An 18,223-nucleotide genomic window follows, 5' to 3' on the forward strand; every position below is an offset into this window, starting at 1 on the left:
CTTATGTTGTGCTGTAAAACTTCACATTGCTGATGTTGTGCTGTAAAACTTCACACTGCTGATGTTGTGCTGTAAAACTTAACATTGTTGTTGTTGTGCCAAAAAACATTACAGTTTTATGTTTTGCCGAAAAACGTCACATTGCTAATGTTGTATTGTAAAACTTCACACTGCTGATGTTGTGCTGTAAAACTTCACATTGCTGATGTTGTGCTATAAAACTTCACACTGCTGATGTTGTGCTATAAAACTTCACACTGTTGATGTTGTGCTGTAAAACTTCTCATTGCTGATGTTGTGCCTAAAACTTCACAATGCTGATGTTGTGCTGTAAAACTTCACACTGGTGATGTTGTGCCAAAAAACTTCACATTGCTAATGTTGTGCCATAAAACTTCACACTGTTGATGCTGTGCTGTAAAACTTCACATTGCTGATGTTATACTGTAAAACTTCACATTGCTGATGTTGTGCTATAAAACTTCACACTGATGTTGTACCAAAAAATTTCACATTGCTGATGTTGTGCTGTAAAACTTCACATTGCTGATGTTGTGCTATAAAACTTCACACTAATGTTGTGCTGTAAAACTTCACATTGCTGATGCTGTGCTGTAAAACTTCACATTGCTGATGTTGTGCTATAAAACTTCACACTGTTGATGTTGTGCTGTAAAACGTCTCATTGCTGATGTTGTGCTCTAAAACTTCACATTGCTCTAGTTGTGCCATAAAACTTCACATTGCTGATGTTGTGCCATAAAACTTCACATTACTGATGTTGTGCCATAAAAATTTACATTGCTGATGTTGTGCTGTAAAAATTCACATTGTTGATGCTGTGCCAAAAAACTTCACACTGACTTTGTGCTGTAAAACTTCACATTGCTGATGTACTGTAAAACTTCACATTGCTGATGTTGTGCTTAAAACTTCACATTGCTGATGCTGTGATGTAAAACTTCACATCACTGATGTTGTGCTATAAAACCTCACACTGTTGATGTTGTGCTGTAAAACGTCTCATTGCTGATGTTGTACTCTAAAACTTCACATTGCTGATGTTGTGTTGCAAAACTTCACATTGCTGATGTTGTGCTACAAAAATTCACACTGCTAATGTTGTGCTCTAAAACTTCACATTGCTGATGTTGTGTTGCAAAACTTCACATTGCTGATGTTGTGCTATAAAAATTCACATTGCTGATGTTGTGCTGACAGAAAAGGTGATATTTATTTTATACCTCTATTTCCTACCCAGCAGTCTAAACAATGTAGATGGAAAAGAGTGAAACAATTTCTTGAAAAGTATCTAACACATTCATGCACTAGCTACTAAACAGATACTATTGCAGAAGAATAATTAAGTAAGACACCTGCGATTTTCACACCTTTACCTGCAAGTGGAAACTAAATGAAGGAGTAACAATTAAAACTCATTTATACTTAGTTGCTGATCAGAAAACAAATATAATAAATATTAGCAAATAACTAGGTACCTGGAACACACTTATATACTTATAACAATTTTCAACAAATGTTCAACTTATAATGAGAAGAAAATAATATACACATTCACAAAACACAATAATACTTTACAACATCTTTTCTAATGAACTGCTTTCTTGTTTTATGTGTGACTAAATAAAACATACTGTTCACAGGAATTCCATCCCCTGGAGAAAAAAAAGGGAACTATGGGGTAGGAGCATTTTCCCTACTCTCAATCCAGTAAATAATCAGTTTTAAACTTCACCAGATAAAACTATTGATTTAACCAGACTGTATTTTTTTCAAAACAAAATTAATTTGGTTTTAATAAATTTCAGGAGTTTCATCATAAAATGGTTTAGCTATATGTTAAATTGCAGACATCTGCCGAAGAAACAATACAGGAATTTTCTTTCCCCAAAATACAGGGAAAATCTAAAAATGTATGCAATTTGTACAAATTACTGCATATTTTCAAGTCAGATAATATGTTCAAAAGTAAGAAAAAAAATACTCTGAATTCACTTTGTTCATTTATATATATATTTTGATGGATTTCATAATTTTTCAACATTCTTGAAATTAATACGAACTAGGCTTTTTCAGTGAAAACAACAGAACCTGACAACATCCACAAAATATGAAGTGCTCTAAAATATAATGTATAACAACCACAAAAGTGATCCCAATGAAAACAAATTACTTTACAGTGATTCCCACTACACTTTATGGCTTTCAGTATCATTTTGCCTTTTGATCTGATTGATTTTATTTTTTATATTTACACAGCTCTTCGTCAATTATTTATGAGCAATGGTACAAATAAACACTGACTACAGCATAAGTGTGGGTACAAAATGGCAAGGGAACACTGATACCAAGAATTATGATCTTTGCCCTACACAAATATTAATGTAATAGATTTTAATATTAATGGATGCTAGATCTTAATAAGAAAAACATAAAAAATGAGACCTTAAACATAAATCAAGTTGACATGCAATACTCACAAATTCATGCATCAGTAAAGTTTGAGTTGCCTCCCTCTTAGTATTAAACCCTGTGTACCCACCATAAGCACACAGAAATGAAGTCAAGCTTCACAGCTAGTATTACTTTTATAAACTTCTTGAACCAATATGTTTGCACTACTTACTATGACGTACCTCAAGACAGCTATTGTAAATGTCATTACTTCTTTGTCAGCTGCACATGGCAATGAGTAATACAAGTCCATGTTGTTTGTACTAATAAACAAAGGTAGCAAGAGGCAGATGCATTGTTTCCAAACACTACATCAAAAAATCTAAATCCTTTTAAAAATATGGACACTAAAAAGATGATAAGATGCCTTTGAAGAGACTGATGATCTACAGGTTAAAAAGAATTTCAATGAATCTAAAGGAAGACTATTTATTTTTTAACAACTGGGTGTTTAAACCATCTTTATATTATAGAGTGATAAAGATTTTCAAACTGGCCACTGTGGCAGCAATACTGGATCAAAAATGTTTCATTAAGGACCAAATAGACATCATTAGAAGTTTTTTGGTGAAATCCCCATGTCAATATAAATATCCATTCAGGTAGAATAACCATAACAATATGTTTTGGTTGACCATCATGGAAGCCATACAGAATTCACCATTTTCATTTAAGACCAACCTGATACCATAATAAGACTTTTGAAACAAACCTTTTAGTTGCATAGTAATACAAATCATACCTCAAAAGGTTATCCTTTTAAATTTTAGTAGCACAGTAATATTTTATATCAACCTTATTGCACAATTACACATATCAAGAATTCATAAGGTTCGACATGAACACTAAATTCGGCAAATGGAAATTTACAATACTTACTGATACTTAAAGTAGGTAAAATCAAATAGAAGTCTGTGACTTGCAATTAAACATTTTAAATATTTTACTCATTAAACCAACCATCTTTAAAGGTTTGCCATATTCCATATATCAGTATCAAAAACCTACTGTAACATATTGTGCCAATTCTTTACATGACTGCCAAGGAACCAGAGTCTAAAATGCCCAAAATGAATTTTTCTTCAACAGAAAAGAGCTTGTTAATGTATGAAAGTTTTAAAGCATTGGAGCAACATTGTACAACCTAAAAGTGAACACACAATTCAAACAAAATAAGAATATCACAGTCATTCAGGAATGTGCCCTTGTTATACTGAAATGGCAAATCAAGCTATGATCCCAAAATGAATGATTTAGAAATAATTTAATTAGCAAACCCTAACATATGGCACAATGGATAATTTCATTTCAAAATAGGAGCTTTATGAAGGTGAATATAATTTGTTACTACTATATTTTCAGACTCAAACCATTATAAATTTGAAATGTTAAATTTGGAAAAATAGATCAACCCCTACTACCTATTTAAGGAAAAGAAACTTAAATTTATAAGTTTTATATAAAGGTATCTACAATCCTTTTAAATATATTTTTGTGATAGGCTACTTGAAAATAAATTAAAAAGGTTCTTAACAGAGGGTAAATTTCCCCATAACTGTTAAAATTTCATTGTATGAAAATTTTAATCTTGAATTAATTCAAGTTAAATTTCTATCAAAACATCAAATTGCATTTTCTTTTAAAGGGTCTTAATAAAATATTGCAAGAATATGTAAACATCACATAAATGTATCCATCAAATACTTAAACAGAACCATGTTTGTGGTTTGAGGGTTTTGTTTTAGCAGAGATGAAAATTTTAATTTGTACATTCCAGCAATTTTCACATTCATTAAAAACCATCCATTCTTTAATGCATGTACATGTACATGCAATTAAATCAAATGATCAAATTATAGCAATATATCTATATCATAACATTGAGAAGCCAGTGCTGACTTCTCATGATCTTTTCATTTTCAAATTCTTTGGAATAATATTCGACACAAATTTTGTTGAAACTAAACTTTTTAGTGTATAGACTACAAACTAACCCTAAAACAGAATCTAAAAATGACCAAGAAGTTTTTTTTCTGAAGAACTACCATTATCTGAAAATTCAGCCTATCTCATCATCATTATGATTATTAAATATTTATCTGTTTACTAAAATTCAATGTTATGAAGTTGTTTCTCATATTTCTTAAATCTAGAAACGGAACCACCTTGTCCAAAAGTGTAGAAAATTCAACACATATCCAGATGATAAAGATAATGCAGTGTTTGTTGTAAAATATGGAGTTAATGAATAAACCAATTATAGCCTTCGTAAAATGTCTACAAAAATATGGCATGTTCACTGTATAATAATTGTTTATAAGTTACAAGTCGAACTGCAAACAACATACACCCTGATCTGCCATCTTATGCGGTGTAAGATCAAGGTCTATGTTATTTGACTGATTAGTGCTAACAAACTGCATAGACCCAGATCCACCAGCACATTAGGTAACAGCAGTCTGTGCAGTTTGCACTTGGATTCAAGTTGCATGAGTGTATACTGTACCAGACTCCATGCAAACTGGAGACACTATTATCACTCTTAACTTCAAAGAGTACAAGATTACATATACAACATTTCTTTATAAAATTGATGATGGGTATGCTTGATGAACTCTCTATAATAAATTATTTTTCCCAAAGTTAAAAAATAATTTATAACAGAAAATTTTCAAACATCTTTTGACTACATTTAACTGCATGCACAACAGTTGGTCCTTTTGACTGTTATATATACTGTTTTTCCTACCAGTTCTCATTATGGTTCTCAAAATGCATAAATTACATAAGACATTTCCTAAGCATCTAATACCTTTCAAAATAAAAAAGAACAATAAATCAACAAAAGAACAATAAATCAACTTCAACTTGAAAGTGCATTTATTTTTAAAAAAAAGGGCAGTCCTACCTAAATCAAAATGAATTCTTTTTGTTTACAAAGCTTTGAATTAGTGGTGGTTGGGGGTGGGGGTGGGGGGAAGCATGTGCTCAGTATCTACATGTACATTATAAGACAAAAAGGGAAAATATAAAAGGGCATTTGAGTTACAACATGTACATAAGGTTTAATGTGTAAATAAATGTATGCATTTAAAAATTTAATTACTAATAAGTCATGAATAGAGAATGCATTTATTCCTTGAATAAGATAAACTTAACATTATTTTAACATTCACTGGTCTTTAAAAATCTGGATAGCCATTGGTGTAAATCATGATGCCATTTTCTGATCAACAGTGTATCTTGACACAATCACCAATTCTAAGATGATTAAGTATAAAAAGCAACATGAAATAAATTCAGTGAAATAAAACAAATCACTCAAATGAATTTACTGCAGTGCTGTAAAAGTGGTTGAAAAGAAATTTTTCAGTATGTGAAAAAATTCACTCTCATTTACACTTTTTGTAGAAAATGTTAAATGGCTAAATGGCAACCAATCAGTTTCTGTGGTAGTTCATAGTAAATAAAGATGTAAACTAACTTGAACCTTTAAGAACTGAAAATATATTCAGAAATGTTTTTATTCTTAAAAGTAAAATATTTGTATTTTTTATGAGAATGGATACCAGTGCAATAAAACCTGATTTTAAAGACCACTGTTTTTGTATGCCATGAAAGACCACAGTGATAATCTATAATGAAGAACCACCTGTATTGATGCTCCACTTTGTTGGTAGTGATCTTGTACAAGACCCTCACTGTACTTTTATAAACATGATTGTTCATGTGTTTAATTTTACTTCTTACTTTGGATTTATTTTAAGTTTTTAAAAGTATAAAACTATAAAGGAAGACTTCTCCAAACCATGAAAAATTGTGTCATCACTCAGTCCATGTATACAGTTATGTAAGGGAAGACTTCTCCAAAACATGAAAAATTGTGTCATCACTCGGTCAAAGTATACAATCAAGGGAAGTCTTCTCCAAACAATGAAAAATTATGTCATCACTTGATCAAAGTATACAAGTATGTATGGTAAGTCTTCTTTAAACGATGACCAATTGGGTCATCACTCTGTCCAAGTATACAATTATGTAAGGGAAGACTTCTCCAAGCATGAAAAATTGTCATCACTTGGTCAAATTATACAATTATGTAAGGAAGGTCTTATTTAAACCATGACAAAATGTGCCATCACATGGTCAAATACATGTACAAGAACATACTACATGCATGTTTAAAAAGAGAGTATTATACTGAATAGATGGCATATCCAAGTAATTTGCCAATTTTAACATTTCAGACCAAGCAAGTTTTATAAATATACAAAAAGTTTAACACAAATAAAAAATTATAGAAATCCAAACATTTATATGAACTGATTGAACGTTTCTGAAACTTGACTTGATGACAAAAGGCATTGCAGCATATATTTTTAAATACTAAATATGAAGTATTAGTGTCGACAAAAAGTGTCTAAAAACAAAGTTACAATCTGATGGAAAAAACCTGTAAATTAAAAACATGAATCAACAAAAATGGCTGGATATAAAATGCCACTCAACAAATTGCAGTTACACAAACTTGCTAACATTGGCTTTAACACAATGTATGCAAGGTCACTCCAGATTATATCTGTACCATATTCTTCTCTTTGTTGCAAGTATGATTTACAAGAAGTTAGGAAAAGAAAACATGGTGAAATACAAATAAATAAAAATTTGTTTGTGTAATCTCTCAGTGTAATTGTTCATTAGACCAAATGTTTTTTTTTATATATATAAAAAACTCAATTACAAAAGAGAACATTCAACAATGCCAAATATTCTGTTTCTTTCATTTGCATTGGCTTGGAAATAATCTGCTCATAATTTTACTCTCAAGATGTTCAACTTAGAAAACTGAGGTACTTCTTTTTTTTATTAGAGATTAATGTAAACAGTAAACAAACAATGCAACCACCTCAGTTCAAGAAACACAATAGTGTCTGTAAAATATTACATTGACTTTGCTGACGTGACAGCATGCATGTGCCATGTATCTTTTGCAAAGCTTTAGAGATGAAGGGCAGAAATGAAAAACTGAAACCACTGACCTGCAAACATGACCGTCAAGACAAGACCCCAAATATGACATGATACACCCTTTAGTTATGTGTACCAAGTGTTGTCAATGGCATAAAAGTTGCAAAGTCGATTAGAAAGTATAATGGTTAGACACACAAATGGAAATGAAAAACATGATTGTCCTCTTGCAGGTGCATGGATCATAGACTGACATAAATGTCTTCAACAAAAGTGTTATGAACTGTACATTATATGGCTGGCCATTATTACCAATCCCCTCTGTAGGCACTAATCAGGTGGGGTTAACTCTGAAGATTATGACTTGCTGCGTCTTGATGACCTTGACCTCTGAACCAAACTTACTGTGCAAAAAATATTATGTTTGAATTTGATTGCAATGACCATTAATCTTAAAACTTAAGAATCAATAGGTTTCATTAATCTTCTTTCTTATCTGAAGTGTAACCCATCCACAAAATTTGGTCATGGAACTTACTTGAGAACAAAAGTTATTGCACAACACCCATATTTTTTCTTTGAGTCACAATTACCCTAACCTTTTACCTTTTGACCCCAATAATCCTCTTTCTTACCTTAAGTGCTTGCCCTCTGAAAAAGTATGGTTAAAATATTAGGTTTAGCATTAAGCTATTATGCAAAAAACATTTCTTCATTCAGTCAGTTACCTCGATATCTGACCCTTTGATCTCCAAATCAATAAGCTTTTCTGTAACCCAATGTGTAAGCCATACACAAACTTTGGTCAAGTATTTTATTAAAAAGTGATAATTTTGTGCAGAAAACATTTGTTTCTGCCACTGTAATACTGACCTTTGACCTGACCCCCAAATCAACAGACTTCTGCCTTGTTCAAAGTACAAACGATCTAAACCACAACAGAGTTCTGGTCTGTGATGCAAACCTTGAGTTATCATGTGGAAACAATTATTCTTTTAGTCACAGTAACCTTGACTTATGACCTTTTGACCACAAAACTGACAGGCTTCTTCCTTATCCAAAGAGCAAGTAATGCAAAAAGTTTATTCCAGGTCTCTTATGTAGAACTTGCTAGCAATATAAAACACTGAGTCCTGGTCTGTGATGCAAGTTTTCATGCAGAAACCATAATTTTTTATAACAGTCAATGGAACAGAATCATAGTTGTGACAACAGATCAATGGACAGAATTGTTATAACACGATATGCTCATCATGACAGGCCTGAAACAAAAGGACAGAGACTCTATTACCCATACAAAAATTCAAGGAATCCATGATAAGACTGTTCCAGTTTTTGACAGATGAGTGTTGAAACAAACTCTGATATTCTTGAGCAATAACAAGAATTTACCACTATGGTGTGCATACTGGATGTCAGATGAGCACCATTTCCTTTCAGACAAAGCAGACCTCAGAAGAAGTCTTTGGTGAAAACTTCATGTCCAAATAACCATCCATTCATAAAAAACGACTTATAATAAGCTTTATATGGCCATCACGGCAGCCATATTGGATGTCAGACTGGTGCCGTTTTCAGTTAGGACCAACCAGATATTGTAAAAAGACTTTTGGTGAAAACCCCATGTCAATATGGCCATATATTCTGGTGAAGCAGTGATGACAAGATTTTCTAGGCAGCCATACTGAATATTAGATCAGCATTAGTTTTATTTAAAACCATCCAGACACCATAAGAAGTCTTCTGCTGAAAAGCACATGCCGATATGACTTTCCATTTAGGAGTAGTAATAACACAATTTTAAGATGGTTGCCATTACAGCTGTACAGAAAGTCAAGTCAACACCAGTTTTATTTCTGGCCAACTTGACAACATAAGAAGTCTTTTGGCATACACTCCATGCTCACATGACCATCCATACAACAAGATTTTTAAGAGTTGTCTACCATTATGGTCATACTGGATGTCAGATCTGCAACATTTTTGCTTAGGACCAACTGTTAGAAGACAGCAAGAAAAAGGCTTCAGGTGAAAATCCCATTTAAAAGAAGGAATGATAAGATTTTCAATATGGCTACTGTGGCAGCCATATTGAGTATCAAATCAGCCCCATCTTCATTTTGGACCATCTAGATATCATAAGAAGTCTTTGGGGATGAAAACCCTATAATGATATGACTTACTGTTCAGGTAGGAGAGTTGTAATAATACTTTTCAGAAACCCTGTGGTAGCCATATTAGATGACTAAGCAGCATCAGTCATTCTGGACCAACTAGGCTTTGGGATGAATGTAATGTAATGTTTCATTGCAATCCTTCAAGCAGTCTAGGAGGAGTAGAGATAACAAACTTGTGCTTTAGGATGAAAGAAAACAGGCCATCACACAAGCTCTCCTGGTCTATGACCACTACAGCTAAACTGAACAGCAGCTATGCAAATAAAAGTGTACAAGAAGTTATAATAAAAATGAATCTGTACAGAATCTGACAAAATGTCATCAAAATGAGAGTAATAATACTGACTTTTTAAGTTAAAAAATAGTACCTATGGTATTTCAATTGAGATTTGAAATATTTTTCTCTTGTTTTATTTGTATGTCATGTCTCATTACCAAAAACATGTTAAACAAATATGATAATTATGTCATGTAAGATAACAATAAAAATTCATATAAAATGGAAAAAATGCAAACTCAAACTTCTGAAAACACAGCAAAATAAAATAACATGATTGAACAAATTAGGGAAAAAGCTCAATATTCCTAAAATCTGAATGATGAAGAAAACTCCATTTCATTCTAAAGTTTGGTACCCACAAAGATTCCATTACTTAAAAATATGATGATCTTTGTAATGAAAAAATACAGTAACTGATTTACTATTTCAGATCCTTGTGAAATTGTAAATGAGCAATTTGACAGTTTACTTACCTAGTCATACCAACTGATAACAATACAAGTGCATGCCAATTATACTGAAATCACCATTAAATTCAAAGTGGTCTTTAATTTAAAAAAAAGGTCACATCAGGCTGAATGTTTCTGATTTAAGATACTGATCCCTAATATCCATGCAAAATATTAAAGTAGACAAGCATAGTCACCAGTAATTAGAACTAAGACCCTTCTTTTTGCATGGGCATTATCACAAAATCTTCTGATATTTTGACTGATACATATACTCACTTACAAGATGAGTCAAACTGCAAACAAAAAAGGTCCTGATCTGCCATAGCATGATGCACCTGCAGATCAGGATCTATGTTGTTTGTTCTACATATTATTCCTAACAAAATGCACTGGCCCACATTTGCCAGCACATTATGCAACAGCAGATCTGGATCGTTGCAGTTGGACTTGTCTTATAAGCAAGTACATACAGTAAATTCAATTTGGTGTTTTCATATTCTTGTCAATGACAATACTGGAAATCACAGTAACATATTATATTTACTTAAATGTATCTAACAGCACAAGACTGCAACCATTATACACTAAGGCCTGCCACTACATAATGCCATGTGTAGATTACAGTCTACACTCTGTGGTTGACCTTAATCGGCCAGCTCAGCATGTGACAACAGAGTTGTGTTGACTCAGCATGTATTTACAGTTGCGTACAATATTTATTTGTGTATAGGTCTGAGTAAACTGCATAATGCATGGACCTAGATCTGTCACTATCTAATGCTGCACAACATCTGTGTCTATGTTGTTTTATTAGGACTAAAAAGTAAGATAAATAACACAGAGCCATGGCAGATCAGAGTCTGTGTTGTCTGCAGTTCAAGCTGACTTATACATGAGTATTTATGGTATTCATACTGGCATAGACTGTTTCTCTGAATTATCTTGAAATCTAAATACCATATGTATTTGCTTCCATGTTGAATCCAACTACAAACTACACTGACACTGTTGTGCAATGTTCTGGCAGATCAGGGTCCATGTAGTTTCTTAGAACTAATCAGTAGACTGAACCAGATAGATCCTAATCTGCCAGTTCATTATGCAACATCAAATCAGGGTCTATGTTGCTTGCCTGTGGACCTCGACTTGTCAGCAAGTATATTTGGTATGACTTAGATATTATTGTAAAGCAGCTACATAACCGTGAATATCAATATGTAATTGGCCCATTTCTTTCATCATTTAAAATTAGGATGTACAGGATATACAAAGAAGCATAATCAAAAAGCATTTTAATTTTACTGGGAGAAATGAAGAAATTGTGCAAAAATGCATCTGGAATTAAACTAGAAAGTTGCTGTCTTGGCATGCAAAATCATGTCTTCCCTCTGCTATACAGAATGTCATGATGAGACTTTCAAAGATGGTTTAACAAAGGTCTTGGGAATAAGGCATATGCTTATCAATTATGGTCCAGTCTGGTTAAAGAGATATCTTGTTTATAAACCAAAATCCTTTTCAAAGTAGACCATGTCAACCAGTAACCTTACAATAAGTTCAAGGTCACCAAAAGCCATTCAGATCATGAAACCTTCTCATTAAATTCAAAATGTCAATTAATATACATTTGGTTCAACAGTTCCTCAAATGTACTGCTTGCAAGTTCAGAGAGACAAAAAGCTTATGATGGCCTGACCTAAGGGATGGAGGTTAGGATATATAATGAATTAGAAGACTCAATTATACTTAATATAAATACATCATGATTCAATGGATTTACAAACCTTTAGCAGTAACTCACTAAAGAATGTCAAGAGAATACTGCCCTATACACTACTGTGACATGAATAATAATAATAATAATAATGATAATAATGATAATAACAATAAAGTCTTTATTTAGAGAGGCTGACTCAATCAGCATTAAAAAACCAATCTTCCTTGAGGCCCTCTTTAGATATTGTATTTACATACATATAACCATATACACTCTCTCTGACACACATACAAGTGCAGAAATATTATGGATTAACTTTTCTTTTTTTACACACATACACAGATTTTTACAATTAAATGTTTCGAGTACTATTACATACTGCAAAACTGATTATATTTAAAACATATTATAAAATATGCAAGCAAACAGAACAAGGTTTTGCTGCTAATTTCAATTTACAACAAAATTACACATTCAGCTAGAAGGCAAACAGGTCCACAATAATTTCATCTGACTAAGAAATGTTAAACTTATTTATGTGAAACTTGTAGCATAAAAGGAAGAAGTATACTGATATAGGAAATTTAAAACTCAATGGGAATTAGCTATTTTATGATGTATGCTATCCCAAAGAATGGCACCATAATAATGAAAACTAAAGTTAAAAAAGTTCCTTATTAGATTTTGAGATTATATCATTTGACATAAACCTTAAAGTTGAAACCTGCCCACTCTGCCTTTGATGATATATGGATCAAAGAAAGAGAGGAGTATTATTATTGGATGCCCTATATATTAATTTTGCCTTTCTAAATGCTTGAGAAGTGTTCAGAACCATATACACAGTATACCCTAAATTTGCAGTTTATGATTATTGTCACTTTTGTTTTAATCTGAAGAAAATATTCAAAGCCAAGAAACATTTTCAATGCAGACAAAAACAATGTGACCCACTGACAATACAATTAAATCAAACAAGTGTTTCCTTAGGAATACAAAATAAATGTTGAGTACTTCAGGTTTTACAAAAAACAGAGGAATATCATAGAATCTGATTGTAACAAAGCTTTCCTAGAAAATATATCACTGGTAAACAAAGTAAATGTCAGTTGTAACCACTGCAAACAGTATGGAATCTAAACATTGGCAAATAAACACTAGAAAATAAACACTAGAAATATGATCATGAAAACGGATCCAAATACAAAACTTAACCGGAGAGACATATTAACATGAACTATTGATGTAAAGATGGATAGAGGGAACACCACGTGCTCATGACTTATTCATGATGGGAGAATTTTTTTTTACTAATTTAAAAAATGTTTTAAAAATCATTTTTTAGAGATGATATATCTGCCAGGTCACTTGCTGAGATGTCAGATATCATACTGAAAGTATTCTTTGATCCAGTATTCTCAATGTAAGCACTACCAACCCTGGTATCCTATTTATGTTACAGTTTCCATGGATAATATTAAAAATACAGAATCTGAAAAAATATAAGCAATGAAAAGGCACCTCAACACACTTTCTTAACATGTGTACCAAGACTGACTGAAATACCTTGAACAGTTTGTGACCTATAGCATGGAAACTGGACAGACAGAGGGACATATGGATAGCTTTATCCCACTTTATTGTATCTAGGGTTTTTACTAGATAATTCACAGTTCCTGAAATGCAATTCTGGGAAATTCTAGAATCCGTGTTAAACAGATTTGATGATAAAACATTCATATCAAAAAGATATATTATATGAGGCATTTATTTTATACTGGATCATGAATTAGTCAATTTTCTGAGGGAAATAATTGTGATAATTCACTGGAGTGAAATGCAATAAATATTTTTTCACTGCCTCTCAAGAGACACTGAAAACATTATTACTAATAAATTTGAAGTTATTCTTACATCATGCTTAGCTGAAAGTATGGTCACCCACAGTTGAAGATGAATGGATTCAATCCAACAAGGTACAAATTCTTTTTTTCTTAATATGCTATTTTGCTTTGAATTGGGAAGGAGAATTATTTTACTGTTTATAATTTATGTGTAAATATTCACAAATCACTGCAAAACATAAACTGTAAGCTGCTTACATTGCACAGGATCCAGTAAGAAATCTGCTACTACAGTTTGCTATACATATGGCTGGCCAATACGCTCGAGCATAAAAGAATATTTGCTTGCTTCGAATGGATGATGGATATATTTCATCTCATGTCTGACAATAGTAACTTTTTCACTCACTTGATGAAATAATTGTTATTTGCGTATTTCAAAATATCTCACCTAATTCAATGTAATAAATATTTTAAAAATATTATATATGTTATTCACTTATTTCAAGCAAATATCCTCTCTTAATAAGTCGTTATAATTAAAAAAATAATTATACTCAACTATTAAGTGTACTGTCATTTGTGTTCCAGATATGATGTTGCTTCAGTAAAGGATTATTCTTGCATGCTTTACTTATTTTTTTTATCAAAATAGAATTTTCTTTTGGAAAACAATTTAACAAAATTTCATCAAACAACAATAGTTTATGACAACATGCTGTTTTTAAACACAAAGGCAAAGGATTTAGGAAATATATGCACATGGAAAACCAAACACTTTAACAAACTGTCGATGCTGCTTCTGTCAGAAAGTGACTGCTATGTCTTGAATTCCACTAATGTGTGCTTGACAGAAATTAATTATTGACATCATGTAGATTTACTTCCTTGCAATGCATAATATTTAGTTAATAGCCATATACAGTCATGTCCGATGGCAAAGTTCTATTGGCTCAGGTCTTCAAACAAGTGCTGAATAATGATAATAAAGGTTGGTTGTTGTTGCTGTGATATTTTTGTTTTAACAATGGTCTAAAAACACATTGTATTGGCCTTTTGTATGTGCTGCAAAACAGCAGCACAATATTCCATTTAATTAACTCCTACTTTCAGGACCATATTGTCTTATACTCCAAATTTTTATGTTACCAATGCTGATATACTAATGTCTACATTGGTAAAATATATATACTTATGTCACACTTGTTTCCATGGTAACAAACTTTTCAATGAAAAGAAATTTGAAATATCAAAGGGCCAGTCTGCAATTTTCTTGAGATTTGCTCCACATTTAGTTTAAATACCTTGAACAATCTAAGAGTTATGACACTGAAAAAAAAATATTTCTGGGCAGACAGACAGAGATAGATGTAATATGTATATCCCCTGCATTGCATACTAGGGGTGAGGGTGGGGCATACAATCACATGGTGTGAGGGATTGATGCAATGTTTATATGAAAGACCAATGGGCAATCATTCAGTTATAGGGTTTTCACAAGGCCTGGAGATAAACTTTCTTTGTCACCTGTAATATCTTTCTTTATGGTACAGAATAAACACTGGGAAAACATGATAACTAAATAGTTTCATGGGATAATTATGGGTGGCATCTGTCAAATGTCCAACATGGTGAGCAAGCAAATGGTCATTTCAGCTCATATGCTGCATATGTCCTGTAATTTAAAATGCTTTAGAACCGTGGTCTTGCCTCACATGAAATCTCTTCAGGAGAGATTATAGGCAAGAAAGAAGGCAAAGTGACACATATATACAAGATGAACACTGTTGAAGGCATCACTATGAAAAGAAAACTAATATGCACTACAAACTTAAACTTTAGTCAAAAAGATATTTTGTGATCTAAGAGATAATACATAATATTCTAGTCTTGTTTGTGCAATGTAAAATATATTGGCACCTCTCTCCACTCCCCTAACAGTATGTACCAATGCAGGCTCCCAAATGAAATGAAAGGGCATCTTTAGTGCTCAACACAAAAAGATGACTGTCTGGCAGAATGGATTCAGGTAGTGAAAAAAAATAAAGTCTTTAGTTCAAATGCTGGAATATCTGGATCCTGGAATTTTGTATGGAATGGATCATTATTCTTCATGTTTTTGCATGACCCATAAGGGTCATGTAGTGTCATATAGTTGAAGGTCAAACTTCACAACCACTTCTCCAGTGGGAACCTCATGTAGTAGCAGTCTCTCAGTGACTGGACCAGGGCCTTTCTCTTTTATACTGTTGTGGATGTCTTTCACACGCTTCTCTGTTCTCCCCAAGAAATCTGAGAAAAAAATAACTGCAGTGAAACAGACTCATCCACATTCATAAATGACATCAAAGAAAAATGTTATTGGACAAAGTCACAGATTCTTCAATTTCTGAAAATAATATTCTTTCTGGTTCAATTTTTCTGCATTGATATGTTTTAAAATCAGGATGACAATAGAAACAGTATAACATAAAATTCTTCCCTTGAAAATGCAACCATTTCTGCTCTACTTTGTCTTTTAACAAACATCTGAATTATTATTATATATGAATTAAGGTTTTAAATATGGTCAAATTACATTTTGCATAAACATTTTATCAGACCTCTCCTTTCTGATATCAAAATAAAAAAAATGTATTTCGCAAGAGACCCAAGCTGGCCTAATATCACTTATGAGGGTTAAATAAATTAACAGTTGACCATTTAACAAAGCTGGCTTATATAATACTGTAAGAACTCAATCTGAGTAACCTATAATTCAATCTAGATAATATGTTACTTGACCTATTTTACTAGTCTAATACAAATTATGTTATTTGACCTATTTTACTAGTCTAATACAAATTATGTTATTTGACCTATTTTACTAGTCTAATACAAATTTTTTCCAAACATAAAAGCATAATTAATTTGCATCATCTCCTGAAGTCACATGAGATCATAACTGAAGTCACATGAGATCCTTAAATGACAAGTTTATCGATGAAGTTCAATTTGTGGCCTATAGTGATGTGACTTGGATATGAAAAGAAATCAGAACTCACAGGTTTGTTTAAGGCCATGTGATTCTTTCCTTGTGATAACTAAATCTGGGATACATTCTTTAATAAAAGTGAAAAAAATACAAAATATACATTTCAAATAATTTTTGAGTAGTATGAATATATGAAAATACTCATATAAAAAAGCACAGTACATGTGATAACATATAAATTACAAATGCTTCAGGCATTTTACATGGCAATGCCTATACCTGTCAAACTCTATTAACCCAAACATATCAAACTTGTTTCCAATATTGAAGAACTTCAAATTCAGTAACAATTTGAAAAATGATTCTTTGCAAATTAATTTATAAACCTGCACATGGCTTTTTAGAAGAAATATGTTTGTACTGGAGCAAAATCAATACTGGAGAAAATGACAATTGCCTACAAACAAATATCTAAAAATGTGTCAAGAAATTCTGATCCTTGATTAAAAGACTACTAGTTTACATTATCTAGCAAGTGAAGAATATCCTGAACATTAATGTGTCTAAATATTGCCTCACTTACAATCTCTTCATTCATTCACATTCCACCATTACAAGTGTCTACAGACTGTAATGCTTTATTGGTTTTATAATGTCATTTTACAGCCATTCATTTAACTACTTTGTGTATTACTTGTTATACACCTATTTAAGACTATCAGTTGTAAATCATAAACTATTTATTTAAATTCCAAAGATGTAATAACTTTGCAAATCTGTCTTAATTGTTCTTTTGAAATTTATCTATCTTGCATACAAGTTTTTGTATTTTATCAAGTCTGTCTTTTACTAAGCAAGGGAAGAACACCATGTAACCTCAAACCATGGACGGGTGGTTTGGTGATGCTCTACAACTTTTGGCAAGACTATGGAGGCATAAAAACATCTGGTGACACTAGCCAAGCCAGTCAGTAATGTGTATAAAACTTTACTGACAATCTGACTATGTCCAGTGATTTATGATATCTGCTCATTTTCTCAGATACAAACTTTATTATTTTCTCTGGAGTCAGGTTCACAAAAGTAAATCAATGTTTCATCACCTGATAATTTCATTCAAAAATGTCTCTGATCACTCCTTGGGCAATTTCAACCTCAGTCCATTTCTGATCAGCCATCAGCAAGTGTGAGACACATCCTGTGCAAATCTTCATGAGACTTGAATGATTCTTAATATATTAAAAACAAATGACAAATTAAAACCTGTGATGACAGAAATATCTTCTACTGTGTACAGAACATCTTCTACTGTGTATGGAACATCTTCCACTAGGTA

The 18,223-nt window shown here is 32.2% G+C and overlaps 1 protein-coding gene across 3 annotated transcripts in view; it reads right to left on the minus strand.

Moving 5' to 3' along the window:
* Positions 1-1,379: 1,379 nt before the first annotated feature.
* LOC149799063 (intersectin-1-like) overlaps positions 1,380-18,223 on the minus strand; it is a 224,540-nt gene continuing 207,696 nt past the window's right edge. For all 3 annotated transcript variants that reach the window (XM_089958036.1, XM_089958037.1, XM_089958035.1), the window contains one exon: positions 1,380-16,205. In XM_089958036.1, coding sequence (XP_089814162.1) covers positions 16,051-16,205 — 155 coding nt within the window. In that variant the 3' untranslated portion in view covers positions 1,380-16,050. The remainder of the gene's footprint in view (positions 16,206-18,223) is intronic.

This window comes from Sinohyriopsis cumingii, chromosome 5 (assembly GCF_028554795.1).
Source record: "Sinohyriopsis cumingii isolate HCF-2022 chromosome 5, ASM2855479v2, whole genome shotgun sequence".
NCBI lineage: Eukaryota > Metazoa > Mollusca > Bivalvia > Unionida > Unionidae > Sinohyriopsis > Sinohyriopsis cumingii.